General features: G+C 44.8%; 1 protein-coding gene across 1 annotated transcript; it reads right to left on the bottom strand.

Moving 5' to 3' along the window:
- Positions 1–650: 650 nt before the first annotated feature.
- On the bottom strand, positions 651–16801 carry DNASE1L3 (deoxyribonuclease 1 like 3). The gene is made up of 8 exons (XM_032458200.1): positions 16461–16801; positions 13706–13794; positions 10417–10506; positions 9730–9842; positions 7103–7215; positions 4363–4520; positions 1167–1263; positions 651–856 (listed from the first exon to the last, which is right to left on the bottom strand). Exons 1-8 carry the CDS (start codon positions 16599–16601, stop codon positions 734–736), a joined length of 924 nt encoding a protein of 307 aa, XP_032314091.1. The 5' UTR covers positions 16602–16801; the 3' UTR covers positions 651–733.
- Positions 16802–20538: the final 3737 nt, after the last annotated feature.

The raw sequence follows: 20538 nt of genomic DNA, 5'->3' as shown, positions 1-20538 counted from the left end.
GGGGCACTTGGGGAAGGGGCCATTCTGCTGGGCATAAAGTGCACTGTGGGACAAAGGTAAGGCTGACATGACAGGCCAGGTAACAGCGACCTGGGTGGGTGCCTAAACACCTAAACTCCAGGTGGTGACAGAAGCTCCTGAAGGATTTAAAAGAAGGGTGTGGGAATGGGGTAGGCTGTGGTCAGATTGGAATTTCAAAGGATGACACTGGTGCTTACTGGGCTGGCTGGGTTGGAGGACTATTTGGAGGCAGGGAGACCAGTGGGAGTGGTCTTTATTCTTTGTCCCTGCCAGATGTGATGGTGACCTGGCTTCACACAGGAGGGCCAGGTTCCTAAAGCAGTTCATTGCCCAAATCATGGGTGTAGTTGAGGCCTTGGTGTTGTTGGTGTTTCTGGTCATTTCTGGCGGAACAGGACGCCCTCAGGGAGATGGAAAGCCACTGTTCCTCCTCCTGTGGCCTCTCTCGGAGGTTGAGCAGTGTCAGTGACAGCTAATGGGGCTCTAGCTCAGGACATGAAGGTCCCCAGTTTCCTTTCAGGCAATGCCAGGGAGGTTTGAGACTAAACGAGAAAATGGAAGATATTCCTCCCAATTTGGCTCAAGCGGGATTAGATTCAAGTTGAAAAATGAAAGCGGCTGGGCCAGGCTTGTTTCCCAAGCGCCGGGAACAGTTCATACCTGTTAGAGCTGCTTTATTTAGAGGCAAGAAATGGTTAATCGGGTGGCACCTTTATATGTAGGTGCGACTGGCTTTTTTTTTCTTGTTTGAAGAGAAAGTTTTTTTGCTGTTGGTTAAGAACCTTGAAGATTGAAGCTTAAATTCAACTGGAAAGTGGTCGCTGACATCCAAGGCCTGCAGAGAGAAAAGGGAGATAGCTTTGGGAATTAGGAGACACTCTCATTTTAGTGATGAACAAATTCAGGCTCAGGGAGGCCCAGGACGAAATGCCCAAGCCACCCAGCAGAGTATGCACTGGAGCATTGTCCCTGGACAAGTTCAGTCAGAAATTTGGGCAGGTCCTCAAGTTACAGAATCATAGGCTTTGAGACTCAAGGTCCAGTGGCCCAGTGTCTTATCTCCAGTGGTGGCCTGAACCCCTACTCAGTGACACCAACCCATCTTCCCAGGGCGGTGGCACAAAAAGACAAGATGACAGCCATACCTCCTCTTCAGTCAGCCTGTAAGCTTTCTGGAAGTCAAAGGTGCTGTTTGATTTGGGAACGACAGAGCTGACAATCTCTTGTCCTCTAAGCACAATCCTGGGGGAGAGGGAAGATAGTCACGTTAATCCACCCTGTTGATTTCTGAGATCAGTCCAGGCTTCCTGTTTGAATGGACTAAGCAAACTGGCCCTTTCATGTGGTGTTCAGGAGTCCAGGCCTGGTTTTAGCTTGTGTTAGGGCTCAGGGAAGGCCACCCCAAAATATGCCACAATGGCATATTGATTATTTTGAATTAAAGTTACTTAAAATGAACAGCCAATGCAGGAAGAATGCTCTGACTTTTCTTTCTGGCTCCCTGAAAGCAGGAAATAGATCTTCCCTGTGAAAGGTGCAGTCTCCCTGCCTTTGGAGGTAGAAGAAAGGACAGATACCCTTATCTGCAAAGATAGGGAATTCAGGGCAAGAAGCCTGTATAAACAAACCTTGTTACCTCTTTAATTTACTACCCCAAGCGCAGATTCTGTTTAGATTCTTCACTAATTGAGGGCCCCAAACCTGAGTTCCTTTTCCTGTCAGTTGTTCACAAATTTATTGTTTCTTCATCTAAAAAGTATAAAAGCTGCCAACTTTGAACACTTCTTAGGTTCCATTTCTCTGAGACCTCCATGTGCACAAGATTTGTTTCTTTTTCTCCTGTTAATCAGTCTGTGTCAATTTTATGATTAGTCCAGACACAAGAACTCAAGAGGGGTTGGGGAAGTTTTTCCTCCCACTGACAGTGTGAGCCTCAGGACAGTGCCTACCACTGGGAAACAGGCTCAGCCCTGCTGTGGCCTGTGGCAGCAGGACAGTGTCCTCTGGCAGGTAGCCCTGGCAGTAGAAGAGACATGGACATCACAGCAGATAGCAGTGGCTTGTGTACTAAAAATATGGTTCCATTTGCAGTTATTTTCACTTTTTCTGATTCAGTTATGGAGAAAGGTTCAGGTTTATCTTTAACGCCTCCCTAAGCTCCCATTTTGACCGAGAGAGAGCATTCTGCAGGCAAGAGAATTAAGGCACAACTTCACATTGTTCAGTTTTCACTGGGTTTATTTTTACCATTGTTTTTGATTTATGGCAAATAATGCTGTTTTCTTACCTTAGTATTGTGAGATTTTCTTTAAAAATTAATTTATATCAGAAATGGATGGATTTAAAGACAAATATAGAGAAAAACCATATTCCAGTTGCTTTGCAGCAGTGACAAAAAATGGGAACATTGTGGTTAAATGAGTTTGGGAAACGGACTCAGTGTATCCCAAGTGTGGGGTGCAATTGGGTCTACATGGCCCCAACTGTCTGGCCAAAGAATGGTGACATGAGACAGACTGCTAGCTCGTGACCATCCACTGAGCTTTCCCTGATTCCAGCCGGCTGATTTGGTTTCCTTTGTTTGCCACCAACGCCACCTGGTTAACTTTGAACTCAACTCCATAAGTAAACTCTTCACATTCAGTTGGAGATTTCAGTTGAAGCCATCCTTTCAGACCCAGAGAGTCAAGAACAGCATAGTTAGGGCTCCCCCATTTCAGACTTCTAGTTATGTGTGTGGGCAAGTCTCCTGATCACACTCAGCTCCCCCAGCACTCAGCACATGGAAGTTGTGCAATAAATATTTGCACATAGAACAAAGACTGGAATTAAGACCATTTTATCTTACTCCTCCTATTTAATGTTTATATGCTTTTTTATAGACCATAAAAGATACATGATGTTATGGAAAACATAGAAAATTCAGAGCAAGAAAATAAGAAATGTCAAAAAAGAACACTGTGATCCCGCCATCCTTTGGCGTGCAAGTGTGGAAAACCAAGGTCCCTTTAGTAAACACCTTTTTTAACCTATTGCCCCACTCCACCTAATCCATCTTTCTCTGTAAGTCACTGTTCTGCTCCATTTCTTTTGATCGCATCCCTCTCCTTTGCCAAGAATGAAGAATGGAGCTGCAGAAGGGACTTGCCCTGCCCAAGGCCACACAGCTGGCATGTGCAAGTGGGTGAGTGGCCATCTCCAGCCAGCTTTGCTACAGCCCCTCAAAATGGGAGGGAAGGGGCAGGCACCTGGGAAGCTCAGTCTCCTGTAACTTCCCACCTTGATTCTGCTTTCCCTGGTACTAGGGCTGTTTCCACTTTGGGGAGTGATGATGTCTGCAAAGGACGCCCCAGCCCTGAAGGCTCCACAAGGAACAAAGGAGGTCATGGGATGGAAATGAAAATCAGAACTCAAAACTAGAGAAATGAGAGCTGTCCTCTTGCAGATGGCAATCTCACGCTTCCTCAGCAGCAGGCTGAGCTTGAGGATCAGTGGCTACTCGTGGAAACAGAGCTCCTAGGAACTTCCCTGCCTGTGGTCTCCTCTGTGGCTGTGCAAATCGTGAACATTCACATGCTTTAGTTCCCCCCAGCCCCTCCCTCCTGACTTAAGGAGCAAAATTGAAAGCTGATTGAAAACCCCCAGAGAGATTTTACAAATACCAGAGAACACTATTATTTGAATGTAAACATTTGCATTTAGAAATGTGTAGCAAAAGCACTAGAAGTGTAAATTTCTCTGCACTAACTGGTCTAATTTTTAGACTCTTACCCTGAGGAAATCATAAATATATGCCCAAAGCCCATGCTTAGAATGTTTGTTTCAGCAGTGCTTTTAGTAGCAAACCCTTGATAATAACCTAATGCCCAGAGATAGGGGATTGAATGAATAAATAATAGTATGACTTTGTGATGGACTCAAGAGCCATTGAATGTACTGAGCACTTACCGTAAGGCAGACATTGTGTTAGAAGTTATACATGTTACTCTAGTTCTCATTGTTTACCCAAGAGTGAGGCACTATTACAGTCTACCTTTTACAAGGAAGGAAACAGATGCAGAGAGCTTAAGTCTTTTGGTCCCCGACATATTAAGTGGTAGGATCTGAACCCAGGCCTGTCTGACACCAAAGCCTGCACTTGCTACTGCTGAGCTGCAGTGCTCAGGGCCACCTATATGGCCATGCAGTTTGTATGTTGCACAAAGTACCCAGTGGAGGGCCCTAAATTCTAATTGGCTCAGTTCTCCAAGTCAAGAGCTTCATGTGCCCAGAGGGAGCCGCCTGTTCAAATGCACGCCAAGCACTATATGGGCCAACAGTGATCTGGCAGATGCTTCCTACCTGTCATATGCACAGTTTGTGCTCTCCTTGACCGTGGTGTCCTCTTGGTCTCCAATCAGCCAAATGAACCTGGGGTCAGTCCTTAGCCGGATGTTCTTCCAGGCTTTCTTGGGGACGTAGCTGCAGCCAGCATTGAAGTCACCCATGAAAATGAAATTCTGAAGGACAAGATTCAAAACCATCACCTGTAGGCATTGCTGTCTAATGCTTTGACTCAGAACTGCCAGCAATGACTCCACTTCCCACATCCAGTAAACAGTGGGTTCTGTTGTGGGCTGAATTCTGTTCCCCCAAATTCATACGTTCTAACCCCCCAGCACCTCAGAATGTGACTGTATTTGCAGATGACCTTTAAAGAGCTGATTCAGGTAAAATGAGGTTATATGGGTGGCCTCTAATCCCATGTGCCACGTGTCCTCATAAAAAGATATTAGGACACAGACACACACACAGGGAAGACCAAGGAGAGGGGCCTCAGAAGAACCAAACCCTGCTGCCACCTTCATCTCAAACATCCAGCTCCAGAACCGTGAGGATATAAATTTCTGCCGTTTAAGCCACCTCGTTTTTAGTACTTTGTTAAGGCAGCCCTATCAAACAGGGTCCTAGTTTCTTTTCGCTTTTTAAAAGAAGAGGTCACAGTTCAAAACTGAGTCACAGTTCTGCTGAATATTTGACAGGTGAGTATGACAAGGAAGGATGTTTTTAATGGGAAGTAGAGTGTTTGCTGTGGCTGCTCCTTCCTGTCCTTAGTCACCAAGTCTCTCTAATTCGGCACGCCAATTTAGGTGGGGATAAAAGAGTCTGGCTGATTTATTCCCTCACATCTTTTGTCTCTGGCTTAAACTCCTGTAGGGGATAAACGTGTGAATGAGTCAACAACTTTTGTTTCCAAGCAGGAAAAATGAACAGGGTGGTGTATTTGACTCCTTTGACCCTGCTCTTTCTCTCCTGTTGTGTTGAAGTTGGGAACTTGCTCCCATGGAAAGTTTGCCTATTGTGGAAGTGGGAAGAGTCTTAAAAGGAGGGGGTGACAGAGTGCGCTGTCCACCATCAGAACCGGTCTTAGAAGTGTTTTTCCCTGCAGGGCTCTTGGAACAGAATTGTAATATTTCTCAGTCTGGAGGAAACACAGATTTCCTGGTTTGTGCTATTGTTTGGGGCTGTTGCTGACTTTAGAGTTTTCTTCAAAAACATTTTACTTTGACCTTGGGTATCATGGTTTTCCCTGAGATTGCTGGACACGGTTGAGGACAGGATGTCATCCTTAACCCGAGTATCCACCAGCTTCTATTAATATAGGCGTGATTTATGGAGCATTCACAGTGTACCAGGCCCAGCGTTAAGTATTTTTATAAAGTTTAATTTAAATCTCACAATAAACACTAGGAGGTAGAAGGGACCTTTGACGCCTCTGGAAACAGGATAGAGGGATCTAGTGACCTGTTCAAGGCTACTCAGCTTGGACGTTCAAGTAGTGAAGTCAAGAGCTGAATCCCAGTCAGCCTTACTGAAGGCCCCTCAGCACAAGAATTTCCCCTCTTGTTCATTTTTGTGCCACTCATGCCCCCCCCCCAGTACCTGGCATTTAACAGATGCTCAGTAAATTCTTGCTGAATGAATGAATGGAATTTATAGTTTTAGGAACAATGAAAAACACCCTTTGTGTGCTCCATGTCCCAGCTCTGTGTTCACACCTTACTTGACTAATATTGCACTTTGAGCAGCAGAACTGAGGAGGAGGAAGGGAGATCACTGGAGTCATATCTCAAAAGGAGAGAGAGGAATGAGGAAGAGCCCTCTGGAGCACTTCTATTTCACCAGGAGCTTTCGCAGACCCTCACAGCCACAGGAGGTAGCACTCCTGTTTTCCAGATGAGGAAATAGTTGATGCCAAGAGAGATGGTGGATGTATTCCCCTTCTGTGAGAGTAGCACCCCTCATTTCTTTGGAAAACTATCTCCCTCCTCCACTTTAGTCCATGAGGTTGGGGTGGAACTGACAGAGACTTAACCAGTCAGAGCATCTCAACCAGCTGATCACAGTGCTTGGTTCAGGGATGGACATATGACCCAATCAGAGCCAACCCCAGGGTATTTATGGCATTGTGGAAAAGAAAACTTGTCACTTGGTCTGGAAGCTGCTGGTAGCTATCTTGCCATCCCAAAGGTGGAAGCAGCCTGAGAAAGGAGTCCACTCAGAGGAAAGGAGGGCCAAGAGATGGAGAGAGAAAGAGAGACAAGATAAGCCCAGATTACTTTACCTGAGCTCTGGATCCAGCTGTGCCTGAACCAGTACGTTAGTCTTCCCTTTCATGAGCTAGTTGGAGATTCTGTCACTTGAAACTTAAAGACTCCTGACCTCTCTGTCTCACTGTTCTCAACTTCAAAGTAGAATGATCAAAGTAGTTCTCTCAAGGGGTTCTTGGGAGGATGAAATAAACTTGTCCATGTCTAGCCTCAGCATGGTGCCCAGCACCAGCTATTCATTTGCTCAGTGAATTTTGGCCGCCATTATTAGTGGAGCAGTGTAGGAGTTCCCAAGACCCACATGGGCGGTACCCAGGCAGATTAGCAAAGAGGATATTTAGGGCCGAGGAAAGGCCTAAAATGAAGCTGTAAAGTGGTGGTGGTCTGTGCCTGACCTCCCTTCGGAGTCGCTCGTCCTTCTCAGGGTCCCTCTCAGGGGCCAGATTCTGCCCCCACTAGCTGGGAATTCAGCAGACACAGAGGGTCATTACCTCTGCCTTCCAGTGACGTTTCACATCCATATAGACATCGGCCAGTTCATCAATCTCCTTAACGGATGTCTCAGGGGTGGTGTGCAAGGGGACAATCACGAAGTCCTTGACAGCTGAGGAACAGGAAAGAGGCAGAGGTCACACATTTCCTCTGTTGAGGTTCCATAAACATTGCTTGAGGGGAACAAGGCTGTCTCCTTAGAAGGCATGGACTGTGTCATCTCAGACCCCCTCATTACCGGGGGGCCTAGCCAGTGGCTGAGATTTGAATGATCTTGGGGTCATTAGGCCGCTATTTCCAGCACACGAAAGCCTCTTTTCTCCCACTCGCCCTTCATGGCTAAGAGAAAGCTAGTAGACAGTGTTCCTTGCTGGCATTGTGGGTGTTTTTATTTTCTCATTAAAAAAAACCCTGTATTTTCTATTTTTGAAAATAATAAGCCTGTTTGGCATTTGTGCTAAGAAAAAAAGTTTTTTCTAATTAAAAAAAAAAAATTGAGCCTTGTCAGTTTATACTCCTTTTGTAATCAGGAAAAAAAAAAAAAAAAAAAAACTGAAGAAGTCATTTAAAAAAGAAAGTGGTTCTTTGTAGAGTGTCTGTCTGAAAACCTCCCCCATCAGGAGGGACTGAGAGAGCCTGAGCTAGGGGATGTGGGCGACCCTGGCATTCTGAATGCCTCCTCCTTGGGCTTTCTCTCATTCTGGGCCTGGGTCCCCACTCCTACTCAGCAGCTGGGGGCTGTTGGGTGGTCACTTCTCAGTCCCACAGTGGGGACTGGCAGCCTGTCTCCAGGACCCCACCCTGGTTCAGCAGCCTGTCTCTCACTTTCCCCCTCACTCCTCTCCACTCCCGAACCTCTTTTTGGTCCCCTAAATACCCCAACTCCTTTCCCACCTCTGAGATGTGTGTTCATCGTGCCCTCCCTCTGGAATGCCCTTCCCCCAACCGTCTGTGACTGACTTCCTCAGGTTTCAGCCCACTGTCACTTCCAAGGAACCATCTCTGGTGGCCCATCTAAGGTGGGCCCCTTATCCAACTATCCAGTGAACCCTGCTTACGGCTTTCACGCTCTGAAACTACCTGCTTTACTTCTTTGTTTGGCTCACCTGAACCTAAGCTCTATGAGGGCAGGCTTGTCTGTCTTGTTCACCCTCTTGGCTCTAGTACCTAGCACCACATTGGCGGTGCTCAGAAATGTTTGTTGATTGAATACATGAATGAAGGAAGGAAGGAAAGAAAAGATGGATGAATGGCTATCCCTTCATCTTTAATCCCAAACAGAGAGGACATAAAGAGCTTTCCTTATACAAGAGAGGACTCCAAATGAGGCACAGCTGGGGTGCCATCCCAGCGGGGTGGCTGTGGGGGCAGGCAGGGAAGGGGGAAAGCTCCCAGTAAACAGGTTTGTTCAGCAGTTCACTGAGGCTGAAGACTCCTTGGAGAAGAGATAATCATTTAGGGGAAAGGGGACTCTCCTAACACTGCCCATGTCAGCCAAATGTGAATCGTATGCATGACAAAGATTACTGAACATGGTCTCTGAAAGGCATTTCTTGACCTCAGTAGCCCCCAGTCCTTCTTGTTTTTTATTTCCTACTGGGAATTTCCCACCATTCTCCCATGTTTGTTTTTCTGAAATACTCTGCCCCTCAGCTAATTAGCCTTCTACAGAAATAGTTAGCTTCATAGTTCAAGATATTAATATTTGTGTAGTATAGATGTAACTGCTCTTACATACAGCTCTGCATACATTCATTTGGTAATTATCTGTCTCTCCTATTACAATGTAACTTCACAAGGGTAGGGACCTTGTCTCTCTCATCTCATGCCCAGAGCCTGGCATGTAGTGGGTACTGAAAAAGCATTTGATTCTATATAGTTCCAATCTACAAGTCAAATTAATCCTTGACTTTCATTGAGTATTTCATGGTGGTTAAGAGTGTGGGCTCCCGAGATGGCAGCTTGGGTTACAGCCCTGGCTTATCCACTTCAGTCGTTGATGAACTTGGATAAGTGACTCCACCTTTTTGAACCTCAATTTCCTCCAGTGTAAACTGGACATAATCCTAGTTCCTACCTTGTAGGGTGTTGCAGAGATTATAGGAACCTGGCACTAATAAGGGATCAATAATTGTTAGTGATTGATACAAGCACTATTGTTGTCAGAGCTCAGGGTGCAATTGTTTGGATTTTTTCCTCTACCCTCAGTCTGTGGAGAAACTTGCTCTGTGGTTACTGGAGGGAGAGTGCGACTCTGGGTTGGGGGTCCACCTTTGCTAGCCATTGCTCGGGTTTTTCAAATAAAGGAATAGCTGTACTTGATTAGGACTAAAGGAGTTCTGTAAATAATTTCCATCAGCCTAAATGCTCCAAAGAGAGTAAAGTTATTGATTCCAGAAAGTGGGTTCTGGGCTGAGGAAGTCTTGAGTCATGGCATTCTGAGAAGCCAGTCTGGTGTCAACAAACTATACTTGCATCCTCTACATTCAAATATTATGTTTTTTCAAGCCTAGTTCCTCTCTACAGATGCTGCATAAACCCCGGGATCACAACTCACACACAGGGCGGCTGCCCATTCATAGAATCGCTGGGAAGATGATGGGTGCGAGGGGTCTGTGGATCTCACCAGTGTAGGGTGACTGGAACCAGACCACAAAGGGCTCCCTGGAAAATACATCTGTGTCTCCATCCTGATAGTCGTGGTAGAGGTAGCTGTCCTTCACAGACACTAGCTTTTCCCTGGAAGAAAAAAAGGAAGCCCTCTCAGATGAGTTGGCTTTCTTCTTACTTCTTTCAAGAAGCTGAGATGTAGGGTCCCACAGCTTTGTTGGCCTCCTGTGCAGGCTCAAGGCTGAAAGGGGTCTCTTGCCTGAGAACAAGGCTCAGTCAGTTCTTCTCAATGGACAGGGCCTTCCGGGAGCTGAAGATCTGAGCAGTACTAGTTATCCGGGGAACCTCACGAGTTAAAGGTCAATCTTAAAACAGATTACTAGTAGGAAGAAAACAAGAATATGAAGTCCCAGAGCCCGCCACGCTGGGCAACTTAGGTTTCCATCCCTAGCCAGGACTTGACCGTGAAGAATAGGAAACTCTTGACCTTCCTGACCAGGTGGTCACTAAGTCAGCCAACAGAGTTGTTTTAAAGCGTTCATGCTTTGCATCAGCCCCAATTTTGACAGCAGTTATTTTGATCAATATTGGGAACCGGTTAGAGATCCAGATTTGGTTTTAAAGAAAAGATACGCGTTTTGATTCTATTCACAGTCATAACTGATAAGTGAGCCATTTTCTAGGAAGCATAATTTATACTTACTTGTAGAGAAAGGCATATTGTTCTTTATATGTATTTCTTCCAAGCCGAGAGCTAATCACATAGTTGTATGTTATGCTTCTTCTTGAATTTCTAGGGAACATAAAGATTTGACATTGCATCTTAAGAGTAAACATTCCTCTACTGCATAGGTTCCCCTCCCTCCAGTCCGCCTCCATATCTCCAATGGCATCATGTCAAAGGGCTACTGTTCATCATAACCTTTGAGTCTTATAAGAAGGGCCACCATTGACTGGGAATGTGATATCTGGCAGGATCTTTACAGCCATTATTTCTTATCTTTATAAGGTGGGTACTAGTGTTACCCACTCTTTAGAGTTTGCAAGTACAAAGCTGGGATTTGAACTCAGACCCTACTCATCCCCCAAACACACCTGCATTGGCTTGCTTTTATGGGAGACCATTGAAACTGTAAAAGATTCAGGCCACAATCAGCCCCAAACCCCATTCTGGCCCATGGCTGGGCTGCACGTCATACTTCCTGGTGGAGTAAACCTCATCAGGTCACCCTGTCCCCGCACCACTGCGGAGCGTTTATCATGTACAGGATTCCTTGTTACGTTTTTGTTGGGCATTCTCTCTTGCTCCAAAAATCCCCAGGCATTTTCTCATGAGTCCTGAAACTGTGTTTCCAAATCAGCTATTGTTTCTGTCCTGGAGGCTGAGGACACAGCCATGAAGTTCCACTAATCCTACTCCTCACCTTTATCAAAGAAACTGGACTCTCAGGTGTGTTAGCCAAACCTGCTGAGTACTCTACCCTGGGCAGAGCCTGACGCGATTTTACCATGCTGCCTATGAAAAGATCTGGGGCATGGCTAAGCTATGGCATATTCTCAGGTTCAGTTGGAAAAAAGCAGAGGGGTCTTTAGGGGCCAACTTAGACCCTACGGAAATTCCTGGGAATCATATTCTAAGGCAGATCAGGCCACGGGGGCCCCAGGAGTGGGAACTTCTTCTGGGCTTCTAGTTTGGGAAGGCTGGCCCTGTTTTGAATCTAGCCTGCCAAATCCTGGGTTGGCAGACTGCTTGCAGTGACTCAGCTGTGAGGTGACTAAGGCCCCTCCTGTCTTACAGGGAATTAGGGGACAAACAGGCCTGGCTCAGCCTGGAGTCCATGGCACAGTCTAGGGAGATTGGAGAGAACCAAGACCACTCTGGGTGGGAGGACTTAAACCAGACCAACTGTGGGCAGGTGCCTGGAGCCTCCCTGTCCTCTCAGTCCCCCACACTTCTGAAAACTGGCTGGGGCCACTCCAAGGAAGGCTGAGGAGGCTCAGAATAGACCACTGGCTTTGGAGTCAGACACAACCCAGGTGCAAAGGTAGGTTTGGCCATTTACTGGCTGGGTGACCTTAGGCAGATTCCCCCTCTCTGTGCCTCAGTTCCATCAGCTATAAAAGAGGTAATAATGGTACCTACTCTACAGAATTGTTGTGAGGAGTAAATGAATGACTCATGTAAATTGATTAACAGGATGCCTGGCATCTATGGTATAGTTAGGGTGTCAACAGTAGCTGTTACTGTGGCCCTTTGGACCGTCACCTCCATTACAGTTCCCTTTCTTTTACTAGTAATGGACATCCCCAGCACTCAGTGACCACTGTACATGCCTGGCACAGCTCAACCACTTACACACACAATTTAATTTAATTATCACCACACCCTAGGAAGATGGGTTCTATTATTAGCTCCATTTATAGACAGCAAATGAGGTACAAAGAGATTCAGTAACTTGCCCAAGGTCATGGCAGAGCCAGAATCCAAACCCAGATAATCTGAGCTGAGCGTTGGTGCCTAACCTCTGGGCTGCACTCCCTCTGTCACTGTGGAGAGCAGACCCAGAAACAGAAGACCTGCAAGGCTAAAAAGGTGACCCTCAGCTGCCAGCCCACATTTTCAGATGAGCAACTGAGACCTGAGAGGGGTGGTGGGGTCAGCCCAAGGGGCTCTCTGTGCAAAGGAGAGCGCCAAGGCTGTTCTACCCAGGCCTAAGAAGGCTGGATTGACCATTTATTTCTAAAAAACAACAGGAGTTTTCCTATTTATAAAAGTGTAATAATGGCCAGATATCACTGTTTATTCAGTCTGAGTGGGAGATACATGGCTGTTTGTTACCATTTCCTCTGTGCTTTTAAGTTTGTTTAAAATATTTCATGAGAAAAGGGAAGAGGAAGTGTAATATCCTCGTTGTAGAAAATTTGGAAAATACAGAAAAAATGTAGAAGAAATCACATTAAATTCCTTGTAAATTTGTACTCTGATGTAGCCACTGTCCACATTTTGTTTCACTGCCTTTGAATCTTTTATGCTTTTTGTTTTGGTTTGCTTTTCTACATAATTGAATTCTTTGGTACATATTGTATACTCTATTGTTTAATTTTATATCTACGAAAGAAAGGTTACATTAGAAGTTTTTAAAAATTAGGGTGCCTCAGAATAAGTAGACAGGGACCCCAAATTTGCATTTTTAACTCACTCTGGGGTGATTATTCTTTGAGATAGACTAGAAATCATAAATGTAACCTGATATAATTTTAAACTATTTTGAGGACATGAATTTAAAAATTTTCAATTTGTAAAATCAATTCAGACTTTTTGTAAAGTATTCAGATCATACAGAGTATATAAAATAAAAAGCAAACGTTCCCCATTTCTTCACAACCCCTTCCGCAGTGGTCCTCCTCTCATACCCACCCCCACCGCACAGAAGTAACCACTGTTAACAGTTTGAGCACATCCTTCCTGTCTTTCTTTTATACCCACGCAAACTCAAGTACGCCCTTATTCCTATGTAATGTAGTGTGATCACTGAAATGGGCTCTTTTACCTACAGTTTTGAACTTGTGTATTTTGATACACTGCAGCTGTCTTTCCATGCTGGAATATTTAGCTCTAACCTATTCTGTAGTAAATAGGACTGTTAATGGCTACAAAATATTCCATCCTTTGGGTATATCATGATTTCACATTTGCACTCAGTCTTTTCTTGGTAACAGTACTTCTCAGCTCAGCTTCTAGTCTCTTTCTTTCATTTCTCTCTGTCCTGACTCCTCACCTGTTTCCCTCTTTCACTTTATCATATTAAAACCAGCTGGTTGAAAGTTCTTGGGACCATGGTTAATAGAGTCAGAAGTCTGGCATTGTTGTCCACGTGACCTGGTGGTCTGGGCCAGTGCTAGCTCTCACACTAGTTTCAGTTCCCTGGGAGTTTTTGGATGCCCCTGCTCTTGGCTGTGAGCCGGCAGAGGGTCCAGGCCCCTGTCCTTACCCGTTCAGCCTCTCCTTCAGCTCGGGGCAGATCCTGTTGTTGTTGTCCTTGATTTCCATCAGGAGCATGATGTCACAGCGTTTGATGACCTGCAGAGAGGGAGTTCCCGGCCATGTGAGGCCACTTACTACAAATAATGAAAACTTTATTGGGCACTTACCATGTTTTAAGTTGGATGCTTTGTTAAAGTAATTAATTTCTTTGAAACAAATGATGGACTCCCTGATGTAATTACTACTGTTGTGTCCATTTTAAAGACAAAGAGCCTGAGGTTCTGAGATACTATCTAAAGTCACCCAGCTAAAGTGGTCCAGGCAGAATGTGACCTTGGCAACCCAGGTCCAGAGCCCACTGTCACAACCTCTTGGTTTTGGTTGAATAATTACATAATAATAATAATAAATTTTTACGAAGTCCTTAGTAAGTGAAAGGTACCAAGCTGGATACTGCAGAAAAAAAGAGGTATAATTATGATGATAAGTGTAAGAGCTAACATTTGTTGTGAGTCTACTCTAAGCCTCATCAACCCTATGAGACTATGATTTTTAGTCCATTAAGCGTAGAAGGAAACCAAGCTTGGAGTGATTGAGTAACTAGTTTAAAGTCACATTGCCGATATAGGCGGTAGAGCCAGGACTTGAACTGAGGTGTACTGGACTGCACCAGACTAAACTGTTAAACTACGGTCCGGCCCTCAAAGAATCACTATCAGTGAGAGAGCTGAGTGGGAAGAACTAGCTACAATAAAAGGCAAATAAAATTTGTGCTGAATAAAAGCCAGAGCTGTGGGTGTGTTGAGGAATAATTGATCACATCAGCCCTGAGAATCAGGAAAGTCTCCACAGAGAACAGGCCCTGAGAGGTGAGAAGGAGCTCAGTGGGTAAAGGATGCAGGAGAGTCTCCTTCAGGATGAGCAGTAACCTGGAGCCCAGGGTGCAGACCAAGCCGACACCCACTAGAGACCACAGGGATCTTTCTGTGTAGTGGGTTTCAGTGGGCTTAGTGCCACGGAATTTGTCGGTCAAGGTTAATTTTATCTTCTCACACAGCCTCTAAAGACGTGGAGAGGAGGACTATGCTACTGGTCTTTTTTCCAGAACACATACACGTTCCAGTTTCCTCTCCAAGGAGGGCTTTGTGGAGAGAGCCACCAGCACTGGCTTGTACAGCCTTTAAGAAGTCCTGGGGGCTGGGGATGCACCTGTGTAGTGTCGGAGGAGGAAGGCTGTCCGAGTCTGGATCCTCCTGTCAGTCGGCTTGCAATCGATGGGTCTGCTGCTCACCCGGCCAGTCCTAAGACATTGGTCACTTACCACTGTCAGACCTGTCTGGAAGGCATTTTAGAATATGAATCAAAAGCCTTTAAAAATGCATTTATCCTTTGGTCTAATTTTCCCACTTTTAGGAATGTCTTCCGTTGTAAAAGGGTACCTATTACTTGGCACCTTGGTTTCCTCGTCTGTGAATTAGGATAATGATTCCCTCACAGTGTTGCTGGAGAACAAATGGATACTTCGTGCCAGCCATATAGGAGGCACACAACAAATTACTAGTAGTAGTAGTACTTGTGTAGATCAAAGAGGAAGATGCATTACAACAAAAACATTGGAAACAATCTAAGCGTCCCCAAAGAGGAAAACATTCAATGAAACATGTTGCAAACACAGAGTAAAGCATTATCCAGCATTAAAAGTCATGTTTTAAAAGAATATTAAAAACACGTGAAATACTTCTCATATAAAAACAGAATGCAAAACTGGGTATGGGTGTCTCTATGCTGCAAAATAGATGTAGATTTATGTATTTATTTTTGCATAGAAAAATGCCCATAACAAAGTTACCCAAATGTGAACAACTGTTATCTTCAAGTGATAGGATACTTATTTATGTTTCTGTATTTTCATGATAGTCCATAATGACTATTTTAATTTAATAAAATTAATTTATAAATTATAAGTTTATAATTGAAAAATTATACCTCTGTAATTAAAAAATTTAAAGTGTTATTTTAAAAAAGAAAACTGCTTGATGAGGAAGGAATTGTGGTTGAGGAGATGATGGCCAATATTTAAGACATGGCAGGGGTGATCATAGTTTATTTAACACAATTTAATTGAGTTGTCTTATATAAAGTGCCCGGCCAACACAGTGTCTAGCAGTGCGGGCTTAGTGGAAACTTCGTAACTGTTAGCTCTTATTGTCGACCCATCACATTTTCACAGTAACCCTGTGATGCCAACCAGGTTGTGTAAGGTCCATCTTACAGAAAGGCCCTGGAGGCTCAGGGAGGAGAAGGAACTTTGGGAACTGGCTCTCTGGCTGCCAGGTAGAATATGAAGCCAGGATTCCTGGTGTTCCCACCAGAACCTGGTGCCTCTGGGGTTTTCTAAAGTAATAACACCCAGAGTCCTGGGAAAGGTTTCGGCTCCAGTATCAAAAGTAAATTAACCTGCAGGATAAAGAGAGTCAGTTGACTCCAGAAGAATGTGAACAGAGTCCTAAGACATTGGTCATATTACCCAAGGAAAGGCTTATCTAAGTGGAGAGAAAAATCAGAATTGGGAAAAATGTTTGGTGGCTTGAGGTGGGGTCGGGGGAGAAGGAGGAAGAAAAGAAGAGGGGTAGGGAGAGAAGACTACCTTTGCCTAAGAGACTAACATCAGTTACATTCCTCCCAAGTTTCTTAAAGTCTGAAAGTTATAGAGAGAGCATGAGGGGTGCCCAGTGATCCTTCCGACAGGGATGGGGGCTCACCTTCACAATGACATCCATGGCGTTACAGTTTGCCTTCTTGGATTCCCCAAAGGACCTCACATTGAAGGAGCAGATCCTCAGGGCCAGGGCACTGTGGATGGAGAGGAGGAGCAGCAGCAGGGACGCCAGCAGCTGAGCCATCCTGGATGCCTCTGGCTTCAGGGCTTGGAGAGAGGACAGCAGTGTCTGGAGAGCAGGCTCCCTGCCACCTCCTCAGGAGTGGCTGACTTGTAAAGCCTGCAGATAACAGGAATGACTGGATTCCTTGTTGCTACTTTCACTTCTCTGAGGAACTGAAGATCATGGGGTTTTATTCCCCAAGGAAATGAAGGAAATGAGCTAGTTTTTTAGGAGCGCTTGTTTTTGTCACTCTGGTGAGGAAACTGGTCAGTTTAATCTAGGCACTAACCTCTGCAAAGTTGCTCTTAACCAGCCGGAAGCCAGCTGTGACATCTGGTCATCCTCCTGTGGTTGCGTACCATGTACCTTTTCCTGAAAATGGGTGAACTCGGAAGTGGTCCACCCCAGAGGGCATCTGGGGTGATGGAGCCTTCTGAAGGGAGGACAAGGAAGCAGGGGGCAGTGGGAAATTCTGCCAAGCTTTCTGCCATCACTGGGATTTGACAGCTAGCTGTCCCTGGACACACCCAGATTCCAGCTCACTAAGTACCCTAATGGGCATAATTAAGGTCAAGTCTAGTTTGAATTCCATAGTTTTTTAGGCAAGTTTTACTGTGTATAATTTAACACACGAAATACTAGCAGTGTGTTGCTAGGAAAAGCAACTGCTTGTCTGCTGATGGGTCAGTCAAATATCCGTGGACGTAAAGGGCAAAAAGGCAGTTAAGCCCCTGGAGAGAGCCATGCTTCAACCTGATATTATTTAATGTACGTGAGAGTTGTGTGGCCTTGAAAAAGGAAGGTTTTGCAAGAATTGTAGGATTTCAGTCCAAGTAAAATGGCTTTTAGAGATTTGGGCAGGAGGACAGGAAGATCTGAAAGGCAAAAGAAATTCAAAATCCAATCAAGTTATAAACCTGGGCAGGATTTGCAAACTTCGGCAAGGAAATTCTGTGAAGAGGGGAGGTAATGTGAATAACTTGAAGCCAGCGTTAGGATCTTTGGACCACCCCCTCTTGAAGTGATGGGCGTGTGGCCATAGCCACGGGGAAAAGCGTGCAAATATCACCAGCATACATCCGTCAGCATCCTGGCAAGACTCTCTGGCTAAGCACCAGTGGCAGGCATTCTAAGGAGATAATCCCAAATAGTACATGGAAGGAAATAATGGTTTCCTGAGCTTGGGGGGATATGAATCTCCCTGCTGTCCATAGCCCAGGCCTCAAGCCTGGTTAAATCTGGTGAAAGCTGGTAGTGATTGTAATCCCTGGTGAGTGGGTGTCTTCTAACCAGAGGAAGATTGAGAATTAAGTATAGTACACATTTTTTGTGTCTTTCAAAAAGGAATTTGTACTTACTTGGTATTTTATGACCTTGTAACATATGACAGATTTTGGCCTGTTAAAATTGGCAATATTGCAGCTCCAACATAAAATGTACAATTGAGGGACTCTATTTAGATTTATAACTTTAAACCTCACTACATTTCTTTACTGTTCTCTAACGTTTGTAAGAATTTGGAGTTAACAATGTTTTATACGTTTATCAGATTTAGAATTATTTATTATTAAAAGGGTGGCTTTTTTTGTTAGTTCAGACACCTGAAGAAGTTTACAAGGAAATAGGAATAATAAATTTATGAAATAAGTTTAAAATGTTTGTAAATAGGCCCATAACCCCTTAAAGGTAATTATTTAAGTTTGCTGGATGTAGGGTTGCCTGATTTAGCAAATAAAAATACACAGCACTAGGTAAATTTGATTTTAGATAATTTTAAATAATTCAAATTTAATTGGTCATCCTGTATTTTATCTGGTAATCCTAGCTGGACTTATAAAAAGAATAAGAACTTTTATAACTGAACTTAAAAGCATGACATTTTCTAAGGCAATAACTACCCTGCCAGGATCCTGGGAAAGGTTTTAATTCCAAGCATCAAAAATAATCTAACCTATAGAATGAAAAAGCCAATTAATGTTTTTGAATTTTTAACTTTGATGATTTGAATATTAATTTGAAAGGTAAAGGGACCTCTAAATATAGAATCAGCTCTTAAGGACTTCAAAAAAAATCATGTGAATAGACAGCAGAGATTGACCCCATTCTGTAATTAGCATACTCATTGCATGGAGCTGGACTCAAAAAAAAAAAAAAAAGTACCTGGATTCTGAAAGTAAAATCCTCAGAGTCAAATTTAAGTGAATCTAACTAAGTGGAGAGGCTTCACTAAGTGCTTTCTCTTTCATCTCACTTCAGCACTCCCCTAGGCTCTTACTGTGGTCCCTCCATTTTGCAGATGAGCAAACTGAGGCTTGTGCCCAAAGATCCATGGCTAGCATGTGGCAGAGCTGGGATTCGATCCCAGTCCCTCTGACTCCAGACCAGCCTTTTCCCCCACCAAACCAGGCACACCAAAACCTCAATAAGAAACCTGGGCACAAAGAGGAGAGGGAGATAAAAGAAGACTTCCACTTTTTACTGTTTACACTTGAGTATTGTTTGATTTTTTTTAACAAAAACATATACTTGATATACTTGTTTAGTAATTAAAAAGAAAGAAGTGCTAAAAAGCTTTTATTCTTTTAGGCAGTTTAAACAATGCCCGTGCCCATGCGATATGTCTTTCTGTGCCAACTGGGCCAAAGGCAGCTCTCTCCCAGCCCCAGGAGTCGCTGATAACTGTGGAGGAGTTGAAGCAACTAGGCTGCACTGGTGGCCCAGGGACCGCAGAAACCCTCTGCTCCTCCTTCTGTTGGACTCCAGTGTTGGGAATTGGGAGTTTGAGATAGTCTCTTCCAGAATCCTGGAGCCTGGAAGGAAAGACAGGCACTGGCCTGACCCACACTGAACACTCTGAGGTGTCCTTCCTTCTGCCATTTAGTGACTATGAATGACATTTCCTGGGCATGTACTTCCTAACACTCCTGAAGCAAAGGGTAAATATCTATCCTTCTTGGAGACTTACAGTGCACATTAGCATAGGAAATGTTCTGAGAAGTCCTGCCATAAAGCCACTTAGCTATGTTGAAAGTGTGTCCTGAATTTATTGCCCATGAGACCCTTTTCTTCATACAGTTCCTTTTAGTATCCTGAGCAAAACGTCCACCTTGGGAACCATCCTGATTGAGCAGGGACAGTCACATTCACTCAAAGCCTTAAGCTCTCGTCCTTATTGATAAGTCCCTACTGAAGAGTCCCATGCATGTCATCTGAATGGGCAGGCTTGAGAGTCAGGAGTTGAGATGCATGACCCCAGACACCATCGGCAGCCACGGCCGTTCACCACTGGCACTGGTGGGACAGGAATCAGTGAGGGCCAAGGCACGCCTCAGAATTGGAGGAAGGCAAGGTGGGGATTCCAGGGGAGTGACAGTGCCACAGGCTGAGTTACCCAAGAGCAGCAGGAAGAAACAAGGGGCCTGTAGGAAGGTTCCCACTGTTGGCAGGGGATGAGTCGCATGACAAACAGGTGTTTCCAGTGACTGATGCCGCTCCCTATCTAGTAGGGAGTGAGCCCTGGCAGTAATCTCATAATGTATGCAAATTACTCCAGTCATTAAGTTTCAAAACCAGCTTGGGATTTGAGGCAGGCAAGGAGCATTATTTAAGGTTGCGTAATTGTGACAGACCTTACCTTTGTATGATGGTTTCCAGCTGATGAAGCAGGCTCTGGTTTTGACCTCACACAGGATCTTCCACACAGTGGGGCTGTGTCTGGACCTCAAGCAGGTTGCTCTCTGAAGGTAGTCACTGCTCAACTAGAACCTTCAAAAGCTCTTTATTTGATACAGAGACCAAACTCTTAATTGTGGCCTCCACCTACCCACCTCTTCAAGGTCACATCCGCTTCTCACCCCTTCCAACCCTCCCCACTGGCCTCCCCTCACACTGCGTGGCTTTCAGTTCCCACCTCAGGGCCTGTGCACAGCTGTTCCCTCCACCTGCAGGGCTCTTCCTC

This window comes from Camelus ferus, chromosome 17 (genome assembly GCF_009834535.1).
Source record: "Camelus ferus isolate YT-003-E chromosome 17, BCGSAC_Cfer_1.0, whole genome shotgun sequence".
Lineage (NCBI taxonomy): Eukaryota > Metazoa > Chordata > Mammalia > Artiodactyla > Camelidae > Camelus > Camelus ferus.
Note: the sequence above shows the minus strand (reverse complement) of the source record. Positions and strands in the feature narration are given on the sequence as shown.

Coding starts and splice junctions, on each gene's coding strand:
- DNASE1L3 (XM_032458200.1), bottom strand. CDS start 16,601: ATGGCTCAGCTGCTGGCGTCCCTGCTGCTGCTCCTCCTCTCCATCCAC. Junction 9,843..10,416: donor CAATATGCCTTTCTCTACAA/GTAAGTATAAAT, acceptor TTTTTCTTCCAG/GGAAAAGCTAGTGTCTGTGA. Junction 857..1,166: donor ACAGGCTGACTGAAGAGGAG/GTATGGCTGTCA, acceptor TTCTCTCTGCAG/GCCTTGGATGTCAGCGACCA.